Here is a 20,758-nt window from a genome sequence, read left to right on the forward strand (position 1 = left end):
TGGCCTTTATTTGATAGGTCAGTGAAGAGGCAGACAAGAATGTCGCGAGAAGAATGGGGGGAAGACATACAGTAAAGGGCCATGAGCAGGAATTGAACCAGGCTGCTGCATAGAGAACTATAGCCCTGGTTCATGGGTTTCTGTCAATTTATGTGTTGTTTTTGTTGTTTTATGTCTTGCTTTTGTCGTTTTGTGTCTTGTTTTTGTCTTTTGTGTCTTGTTTCTGTCATTTTATGTTCCGCCCTCCTCAGCCATCTGTTTTTTGTTGTTTGGTTTTTTTTTATTACTGGTATTATTTTTTTTTTTGCAGCCCCTACAGTATGATTGGCACAAAACAAAACAGAGCGTCTATTTCAAGGCCTATCGACATTAATATAGGGAAACTAATGCTCAGGTAGGGCATGCATGTAATGTTTTGCTAAGTAACCAGGACACCACTGGAAATACTATCATCTAAACGCCCAAGACATCTTAAAATAAGAGTGCTCAGCTGCTCTAAGACCTGCTGGCTCTTAAAGCTGCAGTGATGCTGGTTGCATGGGAATGCCATGGAAGACCAGGTAACATCTAACAAAGACAGCCTGTCAGCTGATCAAGTAACAGTCATGTCAGTAAGTATCAACTGGCTGTAATAAACTAAAGCTGAACTAAGTGTTTATTAGCTGAAGAGTAATCCAAAATCAGGCAATAACTCACAGGGCATTAGTTTGGGCCTCAAGCTGTTATTGCATGACTGTAATCAAATATCCACTGGGCCCTTTCACCAACACGTGACACAAGATCTACTTTATGCTCACCATGCTGGGAGGCCTGTAAGGGGATAGCACACATCTACACACACCTACACACACCATCTATAGCAGCAGTGTCAAACTCATTCTAGTTCAGGTTCCACATTCAGCCCAATCTGATCTCCAGTGGATCAGACCAGTAAAATCACAGCATAATAACCTATAAATTATCACAACACCTAATTGTTTCCTGTGCTTTAGTGCAAAAAAGTAAATTCTGAAAATGTTCACATTTAATAAACTATCTTATTACAAAACATTATGAACAAAATGAAATTTCTTAAGAAAAAAAAAGAATTTCAACAACATTCAGCCTCAGTTTATCATTTCCACATTACAACTTCCAGATCACAGTGTCTACAAAGGAACACAACATTTAGTCACAGTTGTCTGGAACTGAATGATTTAGGATTTCACATTATGATCAAAATGATAAAAGTCAGACATAAAAAGACAAACAACAACAAAAACAAGACAAAATGTTACAAAAATGAGACACAAAACGACAATGAGACAACATGAAACGAAACAAAAAAGAAACAACAAATTAGACAAAAAAGTTACAAAGCCACAAAAAGTAGACAAACGAGACAAAAAATTACACAAATGACACAGAGATCAAAAAAGACAAAAAAATAGACAAACAATACAAGCGAGAGAAATAATAAAACACAAAACGATAAAAACAAGAAACATAACAACAAAAACATGAGATAAATGACAAAACTCAGACAAAAAAAGACAAAACAACAAAAAACAGACAAAATATTACAAAAATGAGACAAAGCGACAAAAGAACAATGAGCAATCTAGTATTTTACTTTAAGATCAAAACAATGTGTCATGGTGTAGAAATTATTTTAAATCTATAGTTTTACTAATTTACAATCTGCAGTTAATGTCTTCTCTGGAATTTTTACTCTTTACAAAGTCATCCCATGGGCCGGATTGGACCCTCTGGAGGGCCGGTTTAGGGCTGCGGGCCGCATGTTTGACACCCCTGACCTATAGCAAGAGCCTCAAGTAATGTTCATAGTAATAAACAACTTGGACCGCTGGATTTTAATAAATATATTCAGGCCATCTGGGAATCTGAGCCTCTTCCCTCTGTGGTTCTGCATGGCATCCAGACAAACATTGTGGATTTCACTCCACAGCACAGTGTCACCCCGAACACTGTGGAAACGCTGGCAGAGAAAGAAATGCTTCTCTCTATATTTTTCTGCAAAGAAAAATCCTGTTGGAGAACAACATGCCACTTGTGCAAGATGGACGAGTGGGCTGGAAACAGTGTTGAAGGTCATGGAAAATGTGGAAACAGCACAATGTATCTCTGTCCCTCTCTACTGCCTCCCACCACCACAGCACTGAACCGACCCAGTGCTGGAGCCAAACCTCAAGCTCTGTCAGGTTCATGCTATGTAGTAAAAATGTGGACGTGCACCCCGAGATAATCTGCAGCACGGCAAACAACAGCCCATGATAGTAGTCCAGTGGTAGCATCAGCCAGGCATTACTGTCCTAAAGCATAGGTGAGGTTAGTTTTCAGATTTCCAATACTCCATGTACAAAACGTAGGTATAACCCTGCCACTGGCCATGCACTTCATGGCTCATTCCAGAACTGGAGGACATTTTATGCCAAATTTCCAATAATCCATGTACAAAATACTAAAACATGCAGTTGTTGTGTAAATGTTCTTGTCCTGAGACCAAACCTAAAAAAAAAAACTCAGAGAAAAGAATGTTTGAAAATATTTTAAAATACCAAATAAGTCTGGAGTTCCCCTAAAATGCCATTTTTCTCTTGTCCCACCCCCCTGATGACCAAACTGAATCTCTAATAAAACAGTTCAAATTAAATTTAAATCTCCTTTTTTTGGTTTTATGTTTTTCACTGATGTCTCTTGTAATTGTGGGAATTTTTTTTAATCAACATAAAATTTTAAATAATTATTATACATGGAACGTGTCCCACAACATGTTAGCAGAACCTGTTGATGACGTTTTTGTCGTTTTGTGCCTCGTTTTTGTTGTGTCATGTCTTGTTTTTGAGTTTTGTCTCCTTTTGTCAATATGTGCCCTGTTTTTGTCATTTTATATCTTGTTTTTGTCATATTGTCTTGTTTTTGTCATTTTCTCTTGTTTTTGTCATTTTGTGTCTTGTTTCTATCATTTTGTGTCTTGTTTCTATCATTTTGTGTCTTGTTTTTGTCGTTTTATGCCTTGTTTTAGTCATTTTGTCTTGTTTTTGTCATTTTGTGTCTCATTTCTGTCATTTTATGTGTTGTTTTTGTGGTTTTAAGTCTTGCTTTTGTCATTTTGTGTCTTTTTTGGTCATTTTATGTCTTGTTTGGGTCATTTTATGTCTTGCCTTTGTCATTTTGTCTTGTTTTTGTCGTTTTGCGTCTCGTTTTTGTCATTTTGTATCTTTTTTGGTCATTTTATATCTTGTTTGGGTAATTTTATGTCTTGTTTTAATCATTTTGTCTTGTTTTTGTCATTTTATGTCTTATTTTTGTCATTTTCTGTCTTGTTTTTGTCATTAACATCATCCAACAGTCTTCCTAAAGAATGGGTAGAGCGTAGTGTTGCGAACAGACCAACAGACTAGTTAGACGGAGAAACGTACGCCAATCCTCATATAACTACTAATAACTAGTAATAAAATCACGGCAAAAGCAATATGCAACTATTTGAATGATTAGCTCTGAGATAAACTGACAAGTTCAACTAAATCTGTGGGAAGAGATGAGGTTCAGATCGTGGATCGCGACTCTACCCCAAGAGGTGATATCATCTTCTGGCCAGGTCACCCACTCCTAGTGTAGACAGAGAAAAATGGTCTGGTATTGGTAGATAAACCCTGGTAGATAACTGCAAGGAACTCCACAAGGCTCTACTTTAGAGAAAACCTACCAGCTAACAAAACTAGCTGCTTAAATATCTGTTATTCCAACATAACCAAGAAGATAACAAGACTAGAGACATGAATTTACCCAGAAGTATATTCCTATGTGGTAAGCTATAATGGCTAGGGGCACTACTTTCTGATAATGTTGCAGGGAGAGAAAAGATGGCACCTTACATAGAAAAGACAACTATTAAAATGCAAGTGTTTTAAATCCTGCTACCCTCAGCAGCTGTGCTTTGCTTACAGAGAAGCAGACTAGAGCTCAACGGTTGCAAGCATGTAGCCACAATGAACGAAGATGCAACCTGAGTCATATGAGCTCCATGCAAACAAGAAAAACAAGAAGAGAACACAGATGGTGCACAGTGAGACATCACAAGACGCTAAGATGTGACGTTCATCTATGTTTCATGGAGAGATTATTCTCAGCATTTACCATCTGGGAGGTGAGGCTTAGGTCTGACAGGCTGATGATCAGTCTGATCCCCAGCCAGAGGGAATCCCCGTCAAATCCCCACATCAGCATCGAAGGCAGGACAAGAAGTGTGGGGAGGATTCATCAGGATTCCATCTCCATCCCTCGCCTTCATCCACCCACTACACACTCCCACAACAAGTCTGCTCTGAAGTCCAAACGGCTGTCCTCAGTGACGGACGGAGGCAGACAACACAGATGACTCGCAAAGAACTTCTTTCAAAGGCCCGCTGCAGCCTACACCACCAGAGCAAACATGAAGCCTGGAGCTACGCAGCCAGGTTTCCCAGGCATGTAGCAGGGCAAGTGTGAAGGTAAATAAGACGGCGGTAAATCGTGACCTTCAACCATTACAATGCAAACAGCCAACAGAGATAAAACTTTACAAAGGAAAAAACAAATATCATTAAGTCATTACTCCTACGAGCAGTTCACATCTGACAAGCCTGAGGTCGTCATAAACAATGTAGATGTGAAGTCTTTGTGTGAACAAGCAACAAATTCATTTATTAGATCTACACTACCGTTCAAAAGTCTGAGGTCACTTAGAAATGTCCTTATGATAGAAAGAAAAGCATTTTTTTCCAAAGGAGATAACATTAAATGAATGATAAATCCAGTGTAGACATTGTTAATGTGGTAAATGACTATTGTAGCTGGAAACAGATGATTTTTAATGGAATATCTCCATAGAGGTACAGAGGAACATTTCCAGCAACCATCACTCCTGTGTTCTAATGCTACATTGTGTTAGCTAATGGTGTTGAAAGGCTCATTGATGATTAGAAAACCCTTGTGCACTTATGTTAGCACGTGAATAAAAGTGTGAGTTTTCATGAAAAACATGAAACTGTCTGGGTGAGCCCAGACAGAGCGTAGCGTACGTGTTCTGTGATTCTGTGGATCAAATATTAAATGGAAACTGTCAGATGCTGGGGTTTGTTTTGACCTGGAATCAGCACAAAATGGTTCCTTTTGTACAACCAAACAGCAAACAAAGATTCATTCTTTCAGCTCAGGACCACTAGATAATGAGAGGAGAAAGAACAAACTTTGAGGCTTCATGGGCCCAAACTGGAGGAACGCTATTTCCATTTGAGGCCAAGAACTTTTTAAAGTTCCTTCTTATATGCATTAATCTATGGAACCAATCTATCAGTGGTTAAAATCCAGCCGTCATATCAATAAGCTGTAAAATGTCTCAATGAAACAATAGCTTGTAAATGAATTTCAGGGATTATTTAAACTCATTACAGAGCATTAAATCTGTTACAGGAGGATAAAAGCAACATTTTCACTGTTTTGATTTATGACAACAAATTAATTTGATGATTGCATTTATGTTTCATACCATTACGTATTTGACTGTCGTAACAGTGGTGATGGTACGTCCCTCTCATTATTCATCACAATCCTCCTGACTCTCAAGTAAACAAGCTGACAAACTGTGTTCCACTGGTGCCAACTTACTGACTTCATCAATGGATTCAGCCATTTTTTATTGCTCTTTGGTGAATGGAGAGAGTAAAGATCAGCGTTTTTCTGTGCAATCAGAGAACAAATGTAGGTGGCAGCAGTCCAAGCATTTCCCTGTATATATATATATATATATATATAAAGGTAGACCAATGATGGATCCTTCTGGTGGCCAAAGAACTCACAGCGGTGTGTCAACTCTTTACAGTTCCTAATAAACCTCAGAGAAGTAAACAGTGTCAACCATCTGAAGCATTCACGTACAAAACATCTCCCTAATCCAACACAGACAAATAAGTTGCAGCAATATTTGCATTAAAGAGAAACACTGTTTGTTTTGAAAATAAAAACCCAGTTTCAGCCTGAGCTTCTTCACAAGTTTCTCCACATGTGGTTTGAAAGCGACACCCAGGTATTTCTACATGTCAGCCACCTCTAGTTCATTTCCCTCCAGTGCAGATGCAGATTGTAAATTAGTAAAGCTATGAATTTAAAATAATTTCTAGACCATGACAAGTTGTTTTGATCATTAAGTAAAATACTAGATTGGTCATTGTCCTTTTGTCATTTTGTGTCTCATTTTTGTAATATTTTGTCTTGTTTTTTTTGTCTTTTTTTGACTGACTTTTGTCATCTGTCTCGTGTTGTTGTCGTTTTGTTTCTGCTTTGTTGTTTTGTGTTTTCTTTTTGTCTCGCTTGTGTTTTTTGTCTTATTTTTGTCATTTTGTGTTTTGCTTTATTTGTTGTTTTGTGCATCGATTTGTTGTTTTGTACTTTTTTGTCTTGCTTGTGTTTGTCTATTTGTTGTCTTTTTGTTTCTCTCTTTAGTCATTTTTGTCTAATTTTTGTCATTTTGTGTCACTTTGTAACTTTTTTGTCTCTTTTTTGTCTTGTTTCGTGTCGTTTGTCTCATTTTGGTTCTCGTTTTTCTTGTTTTGTGTCTCATTTTTGAAATATTTTGTCTTTTTTTGTTATCTTTTGACTGACTTTTGTCATTTTGATCATAAAGTAAAATACTATATCATTCAGTTCCAGATACATTTGACTAAATGTTGTGTTCCTTTGTAGACACTCAGTGATCTGCAAGTTGTAATGTGGAAATGACAAAGTGAGGAATAATGTTGTTGAAACTGAACTTTTTTTTTTTTTTTTTAAATTTCAGGTTGTTCATAATGTTTTGTAAAAAGATAATTCCTTGAACGCAAACATTTTCAGAATGTACTTTTTTGCACTAAAAAAAAATGTGGACTTGTGGTTATTTCTGGGTTATTATGTTGCTATTTTACTGGTCTGGCCCACTTCAGATCAGACTGGGCTGAATGTGTCCCTGGACTAAGATGAGTCTGACGCCCCTGCAGCTGTAGAGGATGTGTGGAACATGGAGGGCAGGTAACAGGACACTTCTCTGACGCACCACCTTTGGACACGTTTAGACAGGCTGGATGCTGAGCAAAACTCCTTCTATTTCAGAACAATGCCGAGCTAAACACAATTACAACACAGCCGATACACCTGCTTAGAGTTCTAGTTCACCCGACACACGAGCAAATACTGCAGAGGATGTGGCTTTAGTGACATGAAGCAAGGCAGCGCTGCAACATCAGGAGACAGCTGTGGTTTCTCACTTCACTCAGATAAACTGTGAAGTCTTTGCATTGAAACATGGAAAACAAATGACAATATGAAGACACAAAAGTGAAAAGTATTTGAATATCTCAGTACTTACTCCATTGATTTAATAAGCTATTCATATGCATCTTGTAGGTGGTGGAACAAAGCCAGAGGTCTCCGCAGAAACTGAGGAGGAACCACATACATGCAACAACAAATGAGCAACGGCACAGACAGGACTTTCCACAGAAACAACCACATGTGGGCTGACAGGAAAGCAACATTTAAAACCAACATACAGACGTGAGGCTAAGGTTTCAGCAGGACTACTCTGGACAGGACATGGGACTAGGAGACAGCTGACACTGTATGCATTTATAGTGAAAAAACGGTGCCTTTAAAGGTCTCAGAGTTGCAGATTAACTGTTTCCAGGTTGAAATGCTCAGGATTCGGTGAAATGAATCACGGTGCGTCTCCTGAACTTGAACTTAGCGACACAGATCTATTTTTTTTCCAGCCCTGTGACAGTGGTCCCCAACCTGTCTGACCTCATCACACTTTATGGCCTCAACATGAGCAGAGAGCAGCGGAACTAAAGAGGCCTGCAGAGGTACAGTTACAATGATTTCACAAGGACAAATAAATACGAAAACGTCCTGAAAAAATAAACAGACTTTGACACATGTTAAAAGTGAAACTCAATTTCAAGAAACTAAATCTTTGTCTGTTCTTGAATATTTTCCAGCTCCATGTGTGTTATATTAATGATACATTAAAGCTGCGTTATTGACATTTATGTGCACTAACCACAGCTGTAGCACCACACTGACTGAGGGACATGTTAGGAAAGACTTTCCTATTTTTACATTCCTGATGCTCACAAACCCAAGTCCATTATCCACTCTGCTTTTAGCTCTGCTCTGTCTAAGTGGATTTTAAATATTTTGTTGTTAAAAATAAAAATAAAATGAAATAATAAAAAAAAACGCTGCCTGCAGAAAACAGAGAGCAGCGAGGCTCAAGAGTGAAAAGAAGCTAAAAAGCTGCACAGAACTGAGTGAATCTGCATTAGGGGATGATTTTACGGGTCATCCCAGAATACTGGAGGACATTTGGGCTTCAATAGTTTGAAACATAAACCTTTTATTGCACAGTTTTCTTCTCCATATTCATCAATAATAGTAAATAAACTATCAAAGGCTTGATTACACAGCTTACACATCAATGGTGGCATTTTTACTCCGCTAAGGAACGCGGTGAAACTATGTGACGATTGTCTGTCTGTCTGTCTGTTAGCAACATTACTCAAAAACGGACTAACGGATTTGGATGAAATTTTCAGGGAAGGTCAGAAATGACACAAGGACCAAGTGATTAGATTTTGGCAGTGATGCGACTTATAGTCTGGATCCATGGATTTGTTAAATATTTCTGTATCATTGTGAGATAGCAGCACAGCGTCACTGTAACCATGACAACAAGTGAGTAATGTTGCTAACAGACAGACAGACAGACAAACATACGCCAGTCATCGCATAACTTGTGACATAATAATCCACATAAAAAATCCTAAAACATGCAGTTGTTGTGTAAATGTTCTTGTACTGAAACCAAATTTGAAAAAATTAGGAGAAAAGAATGTTTGACAATATTTTAAAATACTAAATAAGTCTGGAGTTCCCCCTAAAATGCCATTTTTCTCTTGTCCCACCCCCCTCACGACCAAACTGAATCTCTAATAAAACAGTTAAAATGATATTTAAATCTCCTGTTGTTTTTTAAATTTTATTTTAATGTTCTTTAACTGATGTCTCTTGTAATTGTGGGAATGTTTTTTAATCAACATAATATTTGAAGTAGTAATTATTATTCATGGAACATGTGTCCCACAGCATGCTAGCATAACCTGTTGATGATGTTTTTGTCGTTTTGTTTTTGTTATTTTCAATCTTGCTTTTATCGTGTCTTGTTTTTGTCATTTTGCGTCTCATTTCTGTCATTTTGTGTCTTGTTTTTGCCATTTTGTGTCTTGTTTTTGTCGTTTACATCATCAAACCGTTTTCCTAAAGAATGGGTAGAGCAAAGCTTTGTCCTCTCCTATTTTTCATCTTTTCATCCCATTGTCAGCCTTGATTGAATGTCTCACTCTACCTCATATTATCAGGATCAGACTTATTCTTTTGATTGTTTTCCATCAGTCAGTTTGTCCTCTTGGTCAGCAGTAACAGCTAGCTAAATATCTAGCTTCTACTGCTGAGAAAAGGCTAACATTAGCATGGATTAGCAACTCTGTTACTGTGATTAGAGTAGGGTTAGCAAACAACAAATAAAACGTGGAATAAAAATGCTACCATTGATGTGGAAGCTGAGCCAATCAATACCTATCATTGATCAATATGGAGCAGAAAACTGGAAAAGAGAAGGTTTATTTTGTAAAACATTTTGAAGCCCAAATCTCCTCCAGTGCTGGAATGACCCTCATATTTATTCTGGGACCATGTTGGGGGTCCCGAGCCTCAGGTTGGGAACCGCTGCTTCACGGTCCTCTGCAGTCAGTAGGAAGTTTGACTCCACTCCCAGCATTGTTTCTAACGTGTTTCAGCTTTCTAGCAGTTATTAAACCCGACAACAACAACAACAACATCACATAGTGTACTTACTGATGTCCAGCAGCTTCTCTAACGGCTCGGTTTAAAGGACCGGAGAGGAGCTGAGCATCATAAATCCTGATCGGTGCAGTCAGACCGGACTGTTTCCTCTCTCCTGCCTCCTCCTGCACACATTCAGCTCAGTGTGCTGCTGGAACGACGCTCTCTCATGCAAATGCTTGTTTCCTGGGTTGTCTTAGGAACCAGCCTCAGCAGCTTAACTCCACCCACGACCAGAGAGAGCAGCAGGCTGGGACAGCGTGGAGACACCGGCAGGACAGCGTGGAGACACCGGGAGGACAGCGTGGAGACACCTGGAGGACAGTGTGGAGACACCGGGAGGACAGTGTGGAGCTGATAGAGATGGGACTCATGGCTCTGTGGAGTGAACCGTTCCTTTCAAAAGACTGGCTCGTCGTTAAATTCATTTATTTTAGAACTTTATCAAGGAAACAATCACTGGTAGCAGTTATAAGATGTGGATGAGAATAATTCAAAGTGACACATCCCATCAGTATGTACTCTCTTGGTGGGAAATATTCCGAAATATTGATTGTAATTTATTTGTGTTTTCATTGTAAACATTCCACAAGGTGGCGCCATTCCCCCATGATTTGACAGTGAGATCACCTAAAAACTTTAGGACTGAGCAGCCTTGGAGGAGTACTGCTCTCTGAGAGCTTTTATTGTTGTAATTATGTTTATTGTTATAATAACATACAGTTTGGTCTGTCTCTTGGTTATTGTGTGGAACCTTCGCTGGGGGCTCCTGTACCCCTACGGACACTTTTAGTCGCCCCACGTCATCCTATAAATGAGTTTTTCCCACCTTACCGCTCTACTTTTGTTTGTGTGTTCTGAGAGAGAGGTCAGCCAGTTTGTGCTGTTGTAATTTGTGTGTTTTAACCCTTCTGTTGCCCTCATTTACGGGCACCAAAAAATATTGTTTCCTTGTCTGAGAAAAAAATCAAAAAATTCAGCAAAGAAATTCCACAAATTTCTAAAAATTTGCAAAACCTTCAGGAAGAAAATTCCAATAATTCCTTAAAAGTTTCCCTTCAAAGTTTTATTTTTTTTAAAAAATCCCCCAAATTTGGCAAGAAAATTCTTGTAAATATTTTCAAAAAATGAGTAAAAACCTTCCAAAAAATCCTAAAAATATCTGAAATGATTACATATATATCAGTAAAACTTCTATTTTCTGTAAAAACACTGAAAAAATGAATGTTCTTAAGAAACATTTTTAATATTTCTTTTTTTCCACCAAAAAAATGTTCAAAGATTTCTCAAAAATGTTCAAAATGTGGACATCAGAAGTTTCACCGTGAAAATATTTTTTTTCCCACATTTTCAAACTTTAAACCGGGTCAATTTTGACCCACAGGACAACATGAGGGTTAATGTCATGTAATTGTACTTATAAGTTCACTTTCCCATTCTGGTATAGTTATATATTATTTAGTTTGTATAGGAGGACAAGTCTTGTGTGACGGAAGATTTTGTTTGTCTTTTTATCAACTGTAAACGGCTGTAATAAGCAGAGATCGCCTCCGAAAAGAGATCTGTGTCAGCTGAATTAACACAACACAGAGAAGAGAAGAAACCGGTTCCAGTGGTTCAGTAAAAACTATGCAGGCCACAGATAACTTCCATACAAAACAACTTTATTGTAAAAGTTTCCACACAAGGACATTTTAACAAAACAGAAAAAATATAAAGTATGGAATATGAAATATGCTGCTATGTTGCCTTTGACTCTGGCTCATTTTATGTTATTTTTGTTGTTGCTAGTATCTCCTGCTCCAGTCTGCAGTCAGTAGGACTCCTCCTGTAAGTTAGCTGCATATAGAGCTGCATTCACCTGAATAGAGCTGCTGTGGACATCTCAGACTCAGAGATGTCATTAGCAGTCGTTCACTGAAGACAGCATGAACAACTCAGACTCATGGGACCACAGGTGACACGTGAAGAAAGCGTGGGCAATTTGCACATATGAACCACTACAACCAGTTCTCATGGTTCAGTTAACCCTTGATGTGCAGCGTGGGTCAGGAGATACCCATTTTCCATTGGATTAGGGTCACTTTTGACCCATGTTATGCATCAAAGGGTTAAAAGAGCTGTTCAAACGACTGACTCGTTCACAAACGTCACATCTCTAAACTGATGCACATTTTCACAGTGATTTGTTTTGGTTTTAGCAGATTTCTGCTGTTTTATTCAGTCAAAGATGCAGCTTCAGATCTATCCAGACCCTTTTAAAGGAACTTCAGGGGCACAGAGTCTTCACACGCTTTACACTGCTCTAAAACACTGTATGAAATGGAGTCCCAGTTGTTTGTGCTGATCAGAAGTATCTAGAAACAGCACAGAGGTGGGAGTGTTTTGAACAATGCTGAACGCTGGCCCAGAGCGTTAACACCCACTCAGTCAGTGTGGGAAATGAATAGACTGGAACAGACGGCACACAAACACCAGACAAACGGACACTCGGCGGAGATAGGACACAGCTTTAGGTGCTGAACGGGGAAGAGGAACATAGCAGGCGAACAGTTTAGTCAGATTTGTTACAGACCAGTTCTATGCAGTGTATACAACTCCTATATATATATATATATATATATATATATATATATATACATATATATATATATATATATATATATAAAAATAAAAATAATCACTGATTTAGTTTGGTTGATTTCTGCTAATACTTCTGAATGCAACACATCTACTTGCAACAGTGTATTTTATATTGAAATAATAGTATTTTACTTCCATATGTCGTATCCCAGGTTTTATTTTGCATACTATTAATAAATGCATTATGTATATTTCATTTTTGAACTCTGATTTTTTCTTTTTTTAATGATTTGTATTTTGTTCAGTGTGCTGTGTGACTTTCTATGTAACAAATCCATCTTTAAATATTCACTCATGGCCAGAGGAAATAAAAAGCATGTGCTCAGTATTTTTCCAAGGCTTTTATTGAGTCTGAAAACAGCATTTCATTCAAGCATAAAACTCTCCAATGAAGCCCAGGGAGTAGCAGCTGTAGTGATTGCAGCAATAATAAAACAGCAACAGCAAGTTTCCCTACTCCAGGAAAAAAAAAGGCTTCCGAACAGGCAAACCCAGGATTTTATCGAGGTATAAATCTATGAGGCATTTTGGTGCTCAGGACACAGCAAAAGTTATTTCCTTCATAAATACGACTGTTGAAGGTAATGGTCTATCAGCAGCACAGCTCCATACTGCCACCTGCTGGCTGTCAGCTACAACTACAGCACATACAGAAATAGGCACAGTGTCACGAGGTTCATTCTGTCCATGAACAGGCACAGTAATCCGACTAACAAGCAGCAGGTTCTGGTAGAAAGTCTAGATTCTAATGAAAAGCAGCAGTGCAACAGCTGAGATTTTAAATCTTCTATCATACTGAGTCTCATGCAAGAACCACTCCTACAAACAAATATGGAGTTCAGTGCAGCATAGCAGTGGATTAACAGGAATCTGTGGCCTTCATCAGACTGTCTCTACAGGAAGAAGGAAGCTAGGCCTGTCAAAAAAGTCATGAACAGACTAAACCCATCAGGCCCGTACAGCAACTTACAACAACGTCCAGTTCAGACAGTCTGGTGAGTCTAACCTGGAGTCACATAACCTCAGAGGAGGAAGTCACAGGGTTCCAAGGATAGAAAAATGTTTTTGCATAAGGCCCAGTATGTTGCTGGGTAAAGGCACATGGACCTCAACACGTCAGGCACCAACTGAAGAACACTCTTCAAAAAGTCTTTGGTATAAAGCAGAAAGTGGCAGGTCAGACCTACAGCAGGAAGAAGCTCAAGCACCTCGACTTCCCAAAAATAAAGAGACTCCTTTAAAGAGTTAATGGACTATTGCTTCCTAACTGGAACGTACAATCTGGTTATTCGGATACAGAAAATGAAAGAAAGACCAATTATCGGTTTGAGGCTTAACGGGTGGTTTAGAGGCACAGAAAAACATATAGAAACTAAGCAAATACATCTACACTTCCGGTCAAAGTGTGAGATCATCCAGACAATTCCATGTTTTCCATGAAAACTCACACGTTTATTCATGTGCCAACATAACTGCACAAGGGTTTTCTAATCACCAACGAGGTTTTCAACACCATTAGTCCTGATTTTCAAAAATAAGGACATTTCTAAGTGACCCCAGACTTTTGAACGGTGGTGTATGAAGACAGATCTTTGGAGAACACAGTGATCGGTTAATACAAGCAGGGCTGCAACTAACAAGTCTTTTCTCTATTAATTACTCATTCCAAAAGCAAAAATAAGTCTGGGGATTTCAGCAGCACCGAACAGTGGAAGCTGTCACTTCAAACTCTGGGAAACTGGTGGCTTTTCTCCCTTTCTGGCATTTGATTAATCAACTGAGAAAACAATCGACCATTATTCATATTTTTGATTCGTTTTGTATTCGTTGTTCGCTCTATTTAAAGTACATTATTTTGGAAAGAGAAATCAACCCTAAAATCAGGCACCTTTCATTTATTTTAATTATCGATTCATCTGAAGATTCTTTTTCTCAATGAGATTCAGTCACATTTCAGAAAGTGAATCCATCAAATGTTTGAGACTTTTGCATTTAAAATGACTTCAATTATCGATTATCATAATACTTCTGTCATAACTACATTCTTTTAAATCTGTATAAAGTGACATTTTTTTAAATAAAAGGTCTGTTGTAGCAATCAAAATAAATTTAAGATATTTGGTAATTGATTAGTCGTGCATTTCTGTATTTTCAGCTTCTGAACTGTAGTTGCTGCTTCTATGTGACTGAAGTGAATAATTTTGCACTTTTTGCACAAAAATGAATCAATTAACTAACAGAAACCAATCCACAGACTCATCAATAATGAAAATAAAGCTGCTATTATCTGCCTGTTTCATTTTCAGACATCTGATGGAGCATTACTGCAGGAGACACCATCAGAGGAGTGACTAGTGGATGATCAGAACCGCTGAGATGTTTCTGTTCATCAACTAATCAGCTGATTGACCTCAACTCCAGAGAAGAGCTGACTTCAGTAGAACTGCTCTCTCCAAACCCTAAACACGTCTTTGGTTCTAATGGCTTCCTTTCCTATATGAACCGGTCAGCAGATGTATAAACCGGTCAGCAGCTGTGGTGACCTCTGGAGAAGTCCTCCCAGGCCTGCAGCAGCTCCTGAGGCCTGAACCCGTTGACCAGGACCAGTCTGCTGAAGGTGCACCTGTCGTACTGCAGGCTGCGGATCTCGAACAGGTTCCTGAAGGAGGGCAGGCTGTAGGAGTACACCGGCCGGACCCCCAGCACCCGCAGACACAAGCCCACATACACGTCCTCCAGCGGGATGACCCGGACGGACCTGGAGGCCCAGGAGATCCTGGAGGCCAGCTCGGCGGAGAACACGTACCCGGCCCCGGACACGTAGGGAGGGAAGCTGTCCTCGGGGTACAGCTCCTCGGACAGATACCACTTGCTGCTGGGGTCCCTCCTCGGCCTGCCGTCCCGGATGACCGAGCCGGTGATGAAGCCCCGGCGGGGGGAGCTCCTCAGGCGGTCCAGCAGCTGGAATACGTTGACGAAGATGTCCGCGTCCACCTTCATGGCGTAGGAAGCCGCGGGGCAGTGCGTGGCCAGCCACCGCATCATCAGCACGGTCTTGATGGTCAGGTTGTGGTAACTATCCACGAAGTTCATCTGGATGATGTCCGCCTGTTGCCTGCTCTCCTCCTCCAGCTCCTCCTGGACCGCCGACCCCGGGTCCCCCTCCGGGAGCCCCGTGAAGAACAGGGTGACGGTGTCCCGGGCCGAGCCGCCCCATGTCCTCCTCACGGCCTCCCGGGCTCCCGCCTCCTGAGGGCCCACCGGGACCAGGAACACCAGGAAGGGGCTTCTGTCCCGGCACACGGCGGGTTGGTTCAGGAGGTAGTGGTAGGAGTCCGGGGAGAGGAGCCGGTACTCCCCCGCGGACAGCGTGGGCGGCTCCGTGGAGCGTCGGCTGCCGGGGCTCAGCAGGAGGTGAGCGGACAGGACGAGAACAGCTGAAGCGACGGAGAACTTCACCAACCTCCACCACAAAGTTGTCCGCATCGCCTCCGCTGTCGGGCTCCGCTATTCCTCCCCCTCGGCCGGGCACCGGGCCTCCGCCATGGCTCCCTGCGGCGTTACACGGAACGGGACAAATATCTCCCAGCAGGGGAACCAGGAAATACATATCTAGACAGCACGGCGACTGTGCCCGACTGGACCCGACTCTGCCCGAAGCTCACCGAGAGACACCGAGGCGTCTGATTGGTGGACTGTAGACAGGTTGGTGACAGAGGGCGGGCCTTCAGGATCATTGCTGGTTATTAGAGCCACCAGGTAATAATTAAGACAGGTGGTTTATCAGTGGTAAATTATTATTATTATTATTATTATTATTATTATTATTATTATTATTATTATTATTATTATTATTATTATTATTATTATGTTTTATTTACCTAGGTCGGTCCCGTTGAGACACAATGACCTCTTTTTTCAAGGGATGCTTGGCCAAGACGGCAGAAACAACTAAAAACACCAACTCACTCAGCAAAATTAAGTGCATGCTAGATTAAAGCACAAGATTAAGAATTTACATTAAAACAACAAAATCCTCCATATGTTTTTATTAAAAAGTTATAAAATTATAATAAGTAAGGGCAATATGAATATGATAATGACATGATAATCCACTACTACTAATGAAAATAGTTCATATTTAAGTTAGGCATACAGTTAAACCCCAAATTATTCATACCCATACCAAATCTGACCCACAGCTATGGGCAGAAATATGTGCCACTAGAAACTGAATTTTATTAATTTATATTTGAATTAGAATTCTTAGTTATTTTTGAATAATTGTAATAAAAGTTTGAATTCAAATCTCATAATTGGAATTTTTAACTTGACTAATTGTAATAAAAAAATATTTAAATATGATCATGTGAATTACAAATTATTAGCTTAATCTGAGGAAAAGAGCAGTCATGTGCATATCCACAGTCAGCAGCTTTGGCCTTAAAATGTCTGAATCCTTTTGGAGATCAGTGATACTGGTGGTGAACTGCTGTCAGTGGAGACGTCAGCTCTACATGCAGCTGGTTGGAAAACTGCTGGTCAGTCACTACAGAGACACAGCTCCAAACGGTAAATCATGATTAGTAATATTCAACCTGTAGTTATAACATGATGCAGTTACTTACACTTCAGCTGAGGGAAGTACATATTGTTCAGATAATCATGAAGTAACCAAGGTATTTAATTAGTGAGTATGATGCTGAACTGAACAGGGCAACACTTGGAGTGATGAAGGAGTCGTGAAGCTTTGTGCTGCTCACTGGTTGATTCAGCATTATTCAGGAACAGATGAAGAAGGAAGTGGCCACTACCCTGTGTAATGATCAGCCAGTAAGGACTAGAGGGTTAATTGGTGATTCTAAATTGTCCGTAGGTGTGAATGTGACTGTGATTGTTTGCCTCTATGTGTAGCCCTGTGATAGACTGTTACCTGTCCAGGTGTCCCCTGCCTTCACCATAAGTCAGCTGGGGTCAACAATTATAGATAACTGATGAATAGATATCACAAAAATGTGTCAGTGTTCAGCCAACCATATGATAGATTGGAGTGCGACTCGTTAACCTGTTAGCTCAGAAAATGTCAGAGAAACTTCAAAAGTGTTGACAAAGGGTTGTATTTTAACCCTTTCCGTAGTATGTTCCTAAACCTAACCACACAGTTTTAGTGTCTAAACCTAACCAGAATGAGAACTAAAGGTAAACAACAGATAAAAAAACGACACGAACCTGTGTGGATTTTGACATGTAGTCAGTGTCACTGATCTGCTCATAACAAGAAGATTTAAGAACACATGTAGCTGGGTTTCTATGAATGAAAACATCTTTGATTTCAACAAAGGTGGGCTTATTTCAACTGCTCTGGACATGATTATTATGTTTGTGCCACCATTGAAACACTAGCATCCATTAGCATGAGGATTAAGCAGTGTATAGAGGATGGATGGATGGATATTGTGAGCACCTGTCAGCTGTATATGACTATAATTCCTTGTTATACAATAAATCACTTAACTGTGGTGTGTATATCCACCGAGGAAGACCGTGAGATGTGGCTGAAAGCAGCAGAATATCTCTAAAGTTTACGTTGTGTGAAGAAACAACTCGTCAAAATCATACTTTTAAACAAACTGTTTTATTGTAATACAGTTTACAGAGAAACACCTGTTTTTCACCCAGTTATAAACAAACAAAACAATAAAAACAAACTTAATTTACACAGGCATTCTTTAGAAGGTCAGTGGTTTAGTATCCTGCTGTAGCAGTGGGGGAGGGAGGGTGTGGGGCAGGTGGGTGGGTCCTGGGGAGGGGCAGGGGGGTAGAAACAGTAACTAGTTCTCTAGTTTTGGCCTGTCCAAACACTATTTTCATCAACATAAGCATAGAGACCTTACTATGACAACTGGAATTCAATTGGAGTTGGCCTTTTTTCAATGTTTCGAGCATCACATAACATTCTCTTGTTGCACATATATGTACTGTATTCACATTTTCCAAAAAGCAAGAACAAAAAATGTAATCACCGCATGTCATTATACACTGAATAATAGGTCCTGCCTCAGATTCATTTGAGAAACAAAACAAAATTTCTTTTCTCTGTAGCTTTTTCAAACACAATACTGTGGCTGCAGCATGACGCCTTCAAGGGCTCACGTCATAAATGGAAACATCGCCGTTCACATGGACATGGGACGCAGAGGGTAAAATAGTTTTCCATAGATTTTTATTTTTCTCTTTTTATTTCCATCTCTATCATTTCTGATGTTGGCTCGTGTGGAGGGATGGGGGGTGAAATAAAGTGACACTGAGACAAGTTAAGTTGCACAAAGACAAACAAATGGCAAGTTAGATGGAGATATCTGACATCTGAGCAGTGCCATCTGAGGAGCATCTCTTTTCAAATGTTTAAATCAGATGTATACTTGTACAGTGTTGTACAACCAATAGAATTTCTCTGATAACCCAGCTGAAATATCACTTTTAGCAAAGAGGCCCTGGTTCTATTCAGGACCACATGGTACTATAAACAGCCTGTCTTTTCTGTAAAACCCCAAACATGGTGTAAATGTGAAATAGGGAACTGTACTAATGACTGTACACAACATGTTGCCTGAGCTGCACTCACTCCTCCCCACGGACGCTGCAAGGCAAGAGACGGGATCAGAATCAGGTGAGATGGAGTTGCTCTCTTTGGTGCGTGAGCAGAATCTGTGTGGGCTTTGATTTAAGTCCAGTTTGTAGCATGCACATCGATTTCCGCACTGGCAGCATTTGCACAACCGTATCACAGGGGAAGTATGGGGAAGGGGGAAGGTTCAGGGAGTCGAGACCGATCTTTGAGCAGACTGGATGAGGGGAGGAGCGTTGGTTTTGCGTGGAGGCAGCAGGGCTCTCGGCAGTGGCTTTGGTCGCTGCAAGGTGGGTGGGTGGGTGAGGATGTTGAGGTGGTTTACGGGGAGTCCAGACAGAATAGTAGCAGTAATGTTGTTGTTGTTGTTGTTTCACGGTGGCTGAACTTTCCAGATTATCTATGATCGTTTCCTCCTTCCCTCCAGGTTTCTGAAGTTGGATGGCCGAATCTTCATCTCAGCGAACTCAATCGAGTGCTCATGGCCCTTCCAGTGGAACCAGTTCACACCCTGCAGAGGAGCACAAGGACAAGAGATGGAGGGTGAAGGAGAAGTAAAGTGGAGATCCACAGCAATGTTCATGTCACAGATTCATATTAAATCAATGTCAACAATGGACAGTTGTGGAAACCCCACATTATTTGACTTTCATCAGTCTCTGCACATGGTAACTATGGAATGGGTAGGATTAAGGAAAAGATTGCAGTTCTGGCAAATAAATTATGTTTAAGGTACTGGCAACATACTTCCAGACAGTAGTGGTGGCTGATGTGGAATCTCTACAGCCCTGATGTGTAGTTTAACTTTTACAGATACATACAACGGCTACAACTCCTTAATGCACAACTACAAATCTAGCTTTGAGTCAAGCAAATATAGGAAATTGTTTACAAAACAGTTATTTGCAGCTCTGTGAATGTCAGCTGACTGTACTGTGGGTTGTCCTGGACTGAACAATACTGTACCTTGCTGTGACTGTTATCTCCATATCGTCCCATCAGGTTGACCCGGTGGCAGTTTTTATACCAGAATGCTCCCTTATAGGACAGAGCACAGTTGGTGACAGCGATGTCGTTGTCGTGGTCATAAGTGGAGAACGGACGACCGTGGTGGTAGGTCATAGAGTCACCTACAAAGACACAGCAGAGAGTGGACAATTTCACAACAGATGAAGCGACAAATTACAGCGTAAGAGATTCAATGTTCTATCCTCGTATGTTCATACAGATTCTGATTCAGACTGTATTTATTTCCAGTTTATTTCTAATGTGTGGCAGAAAATGTGTTGGCTTTCCCCCCATAATATCATACAATCTAAATAAGATTTTGGTTGGTTGGTTGGTTTTTAATTCATCGGTGGGGAACAGATCATGGAAGACCCTCCTGGGTCAAACTGGAGTGTCTTCTAACACAAAAGACAAGTAACAATCACTGCAGGAGTCTCTGTAAGTTGCTGAGTTGCCAGAGTTTTGAAGACTGTCCTAAGCTAACTGGGAGGTACTCTGCTTGCTTTGAGAAATGATGAGCGTGCTGCTTGGGAGAAAGTGATGCTAAAGACTTGCTTGGATGCA

General features: G+C 40.2%; 3 protein-coding genes across 9 annotated transcripts in view; all 3 read right to left on the reverse strand.

Moving 5' to 3' along the window:
• Positions 1-10,131, reverse strand: part of zgc:162952 (PKc_LIMK_like_unk domain-containing protein) — a 37,143-nt gene extending 27,012 nt beyond the window's left edge. The window contains exons 1-2 of one of the 2 annotated variants that reach the window (XM_023269456.3): positions 9,928-10,131; positions 7,382-7,452 (exon numbers count right to left, since the gene is read on the reverse strand). In XM_023269456.3, coding sequence (XP_023125224.1) covers positions 7,382-7,412 — 31 coding nt within the window. In that variant the 5' untranslated portion in view covers positions 7,413-7,452; positions 9,928-10,131. The remainder of the gene's footprint in view (positions 1-7,381; positions 7,453-9,927) is intronic. The other variant, XM_023269457.3, reaches the window with a different exon arrangement.
• Positions 10,132-12,884: 2,753 nt separating this feature from the next.
• Positions 12,885-16,187, reverse strand: b3galt8 (beta-1,3-galactosyltransferase 8). Its single transcript, XM_023269451.3, has one exon. The coding sequence runs from the start codon at positions 16,042-16,044 to the stop codon at positions 15,085-15,087; it is 960 nt and encodes a 319-aa protein (XP_023125219.2). The 5' UTR covers positions 16,045-16,187; the 3' UTR covers positions 12,885-15,084.
• A 1,987-nt stretch (positions 16,188-18,174) lies between these two features.
• The window catches only part of tncb (tenascin Cb), a 95,864-nt gene continuing 93,280 nt past the window's right edge, over positions 18,175-20,758 (reverse strand). For all 6 annotated transcript variants that reach the window (XM_023269448.3, XM_055011241.1, XM_055011240.1 and 3 more), the window contains 2 exons: positions 20,153-20,316; positions 18,175-19,697 (listed from right to left, as the gene is read on the reverse strand). In XM_023269448.3, the coding sequence (XP_023125216.2) occupies positions 19,587-19,697; positions 20,153-20,316 (275 nt within the window). In that variant the 3' untranslated portion in view covers positions 18,175-19,586. The remainder of the gene's footprint in view (positions 19,698-20,152; positions 20,317-20,758) is intronic.

The sequence above is a fragment of the Amphiprion ocellaris genome, chromosome 6 (genome assembly GCF_022539595.1).
Source record: "Amphiprion ocellaris isolate individual 3 ecotype Okinawa chromosome 6, ASM2253959v1, whole genome shotgun sequence".
In the NCBI taxonomy this organism is placed as follows: Eukaryota; Metazoa; Chordata; class Actinopteri; family Pomacentridae; genus Amphiprion; species Amphiprion ocellaris.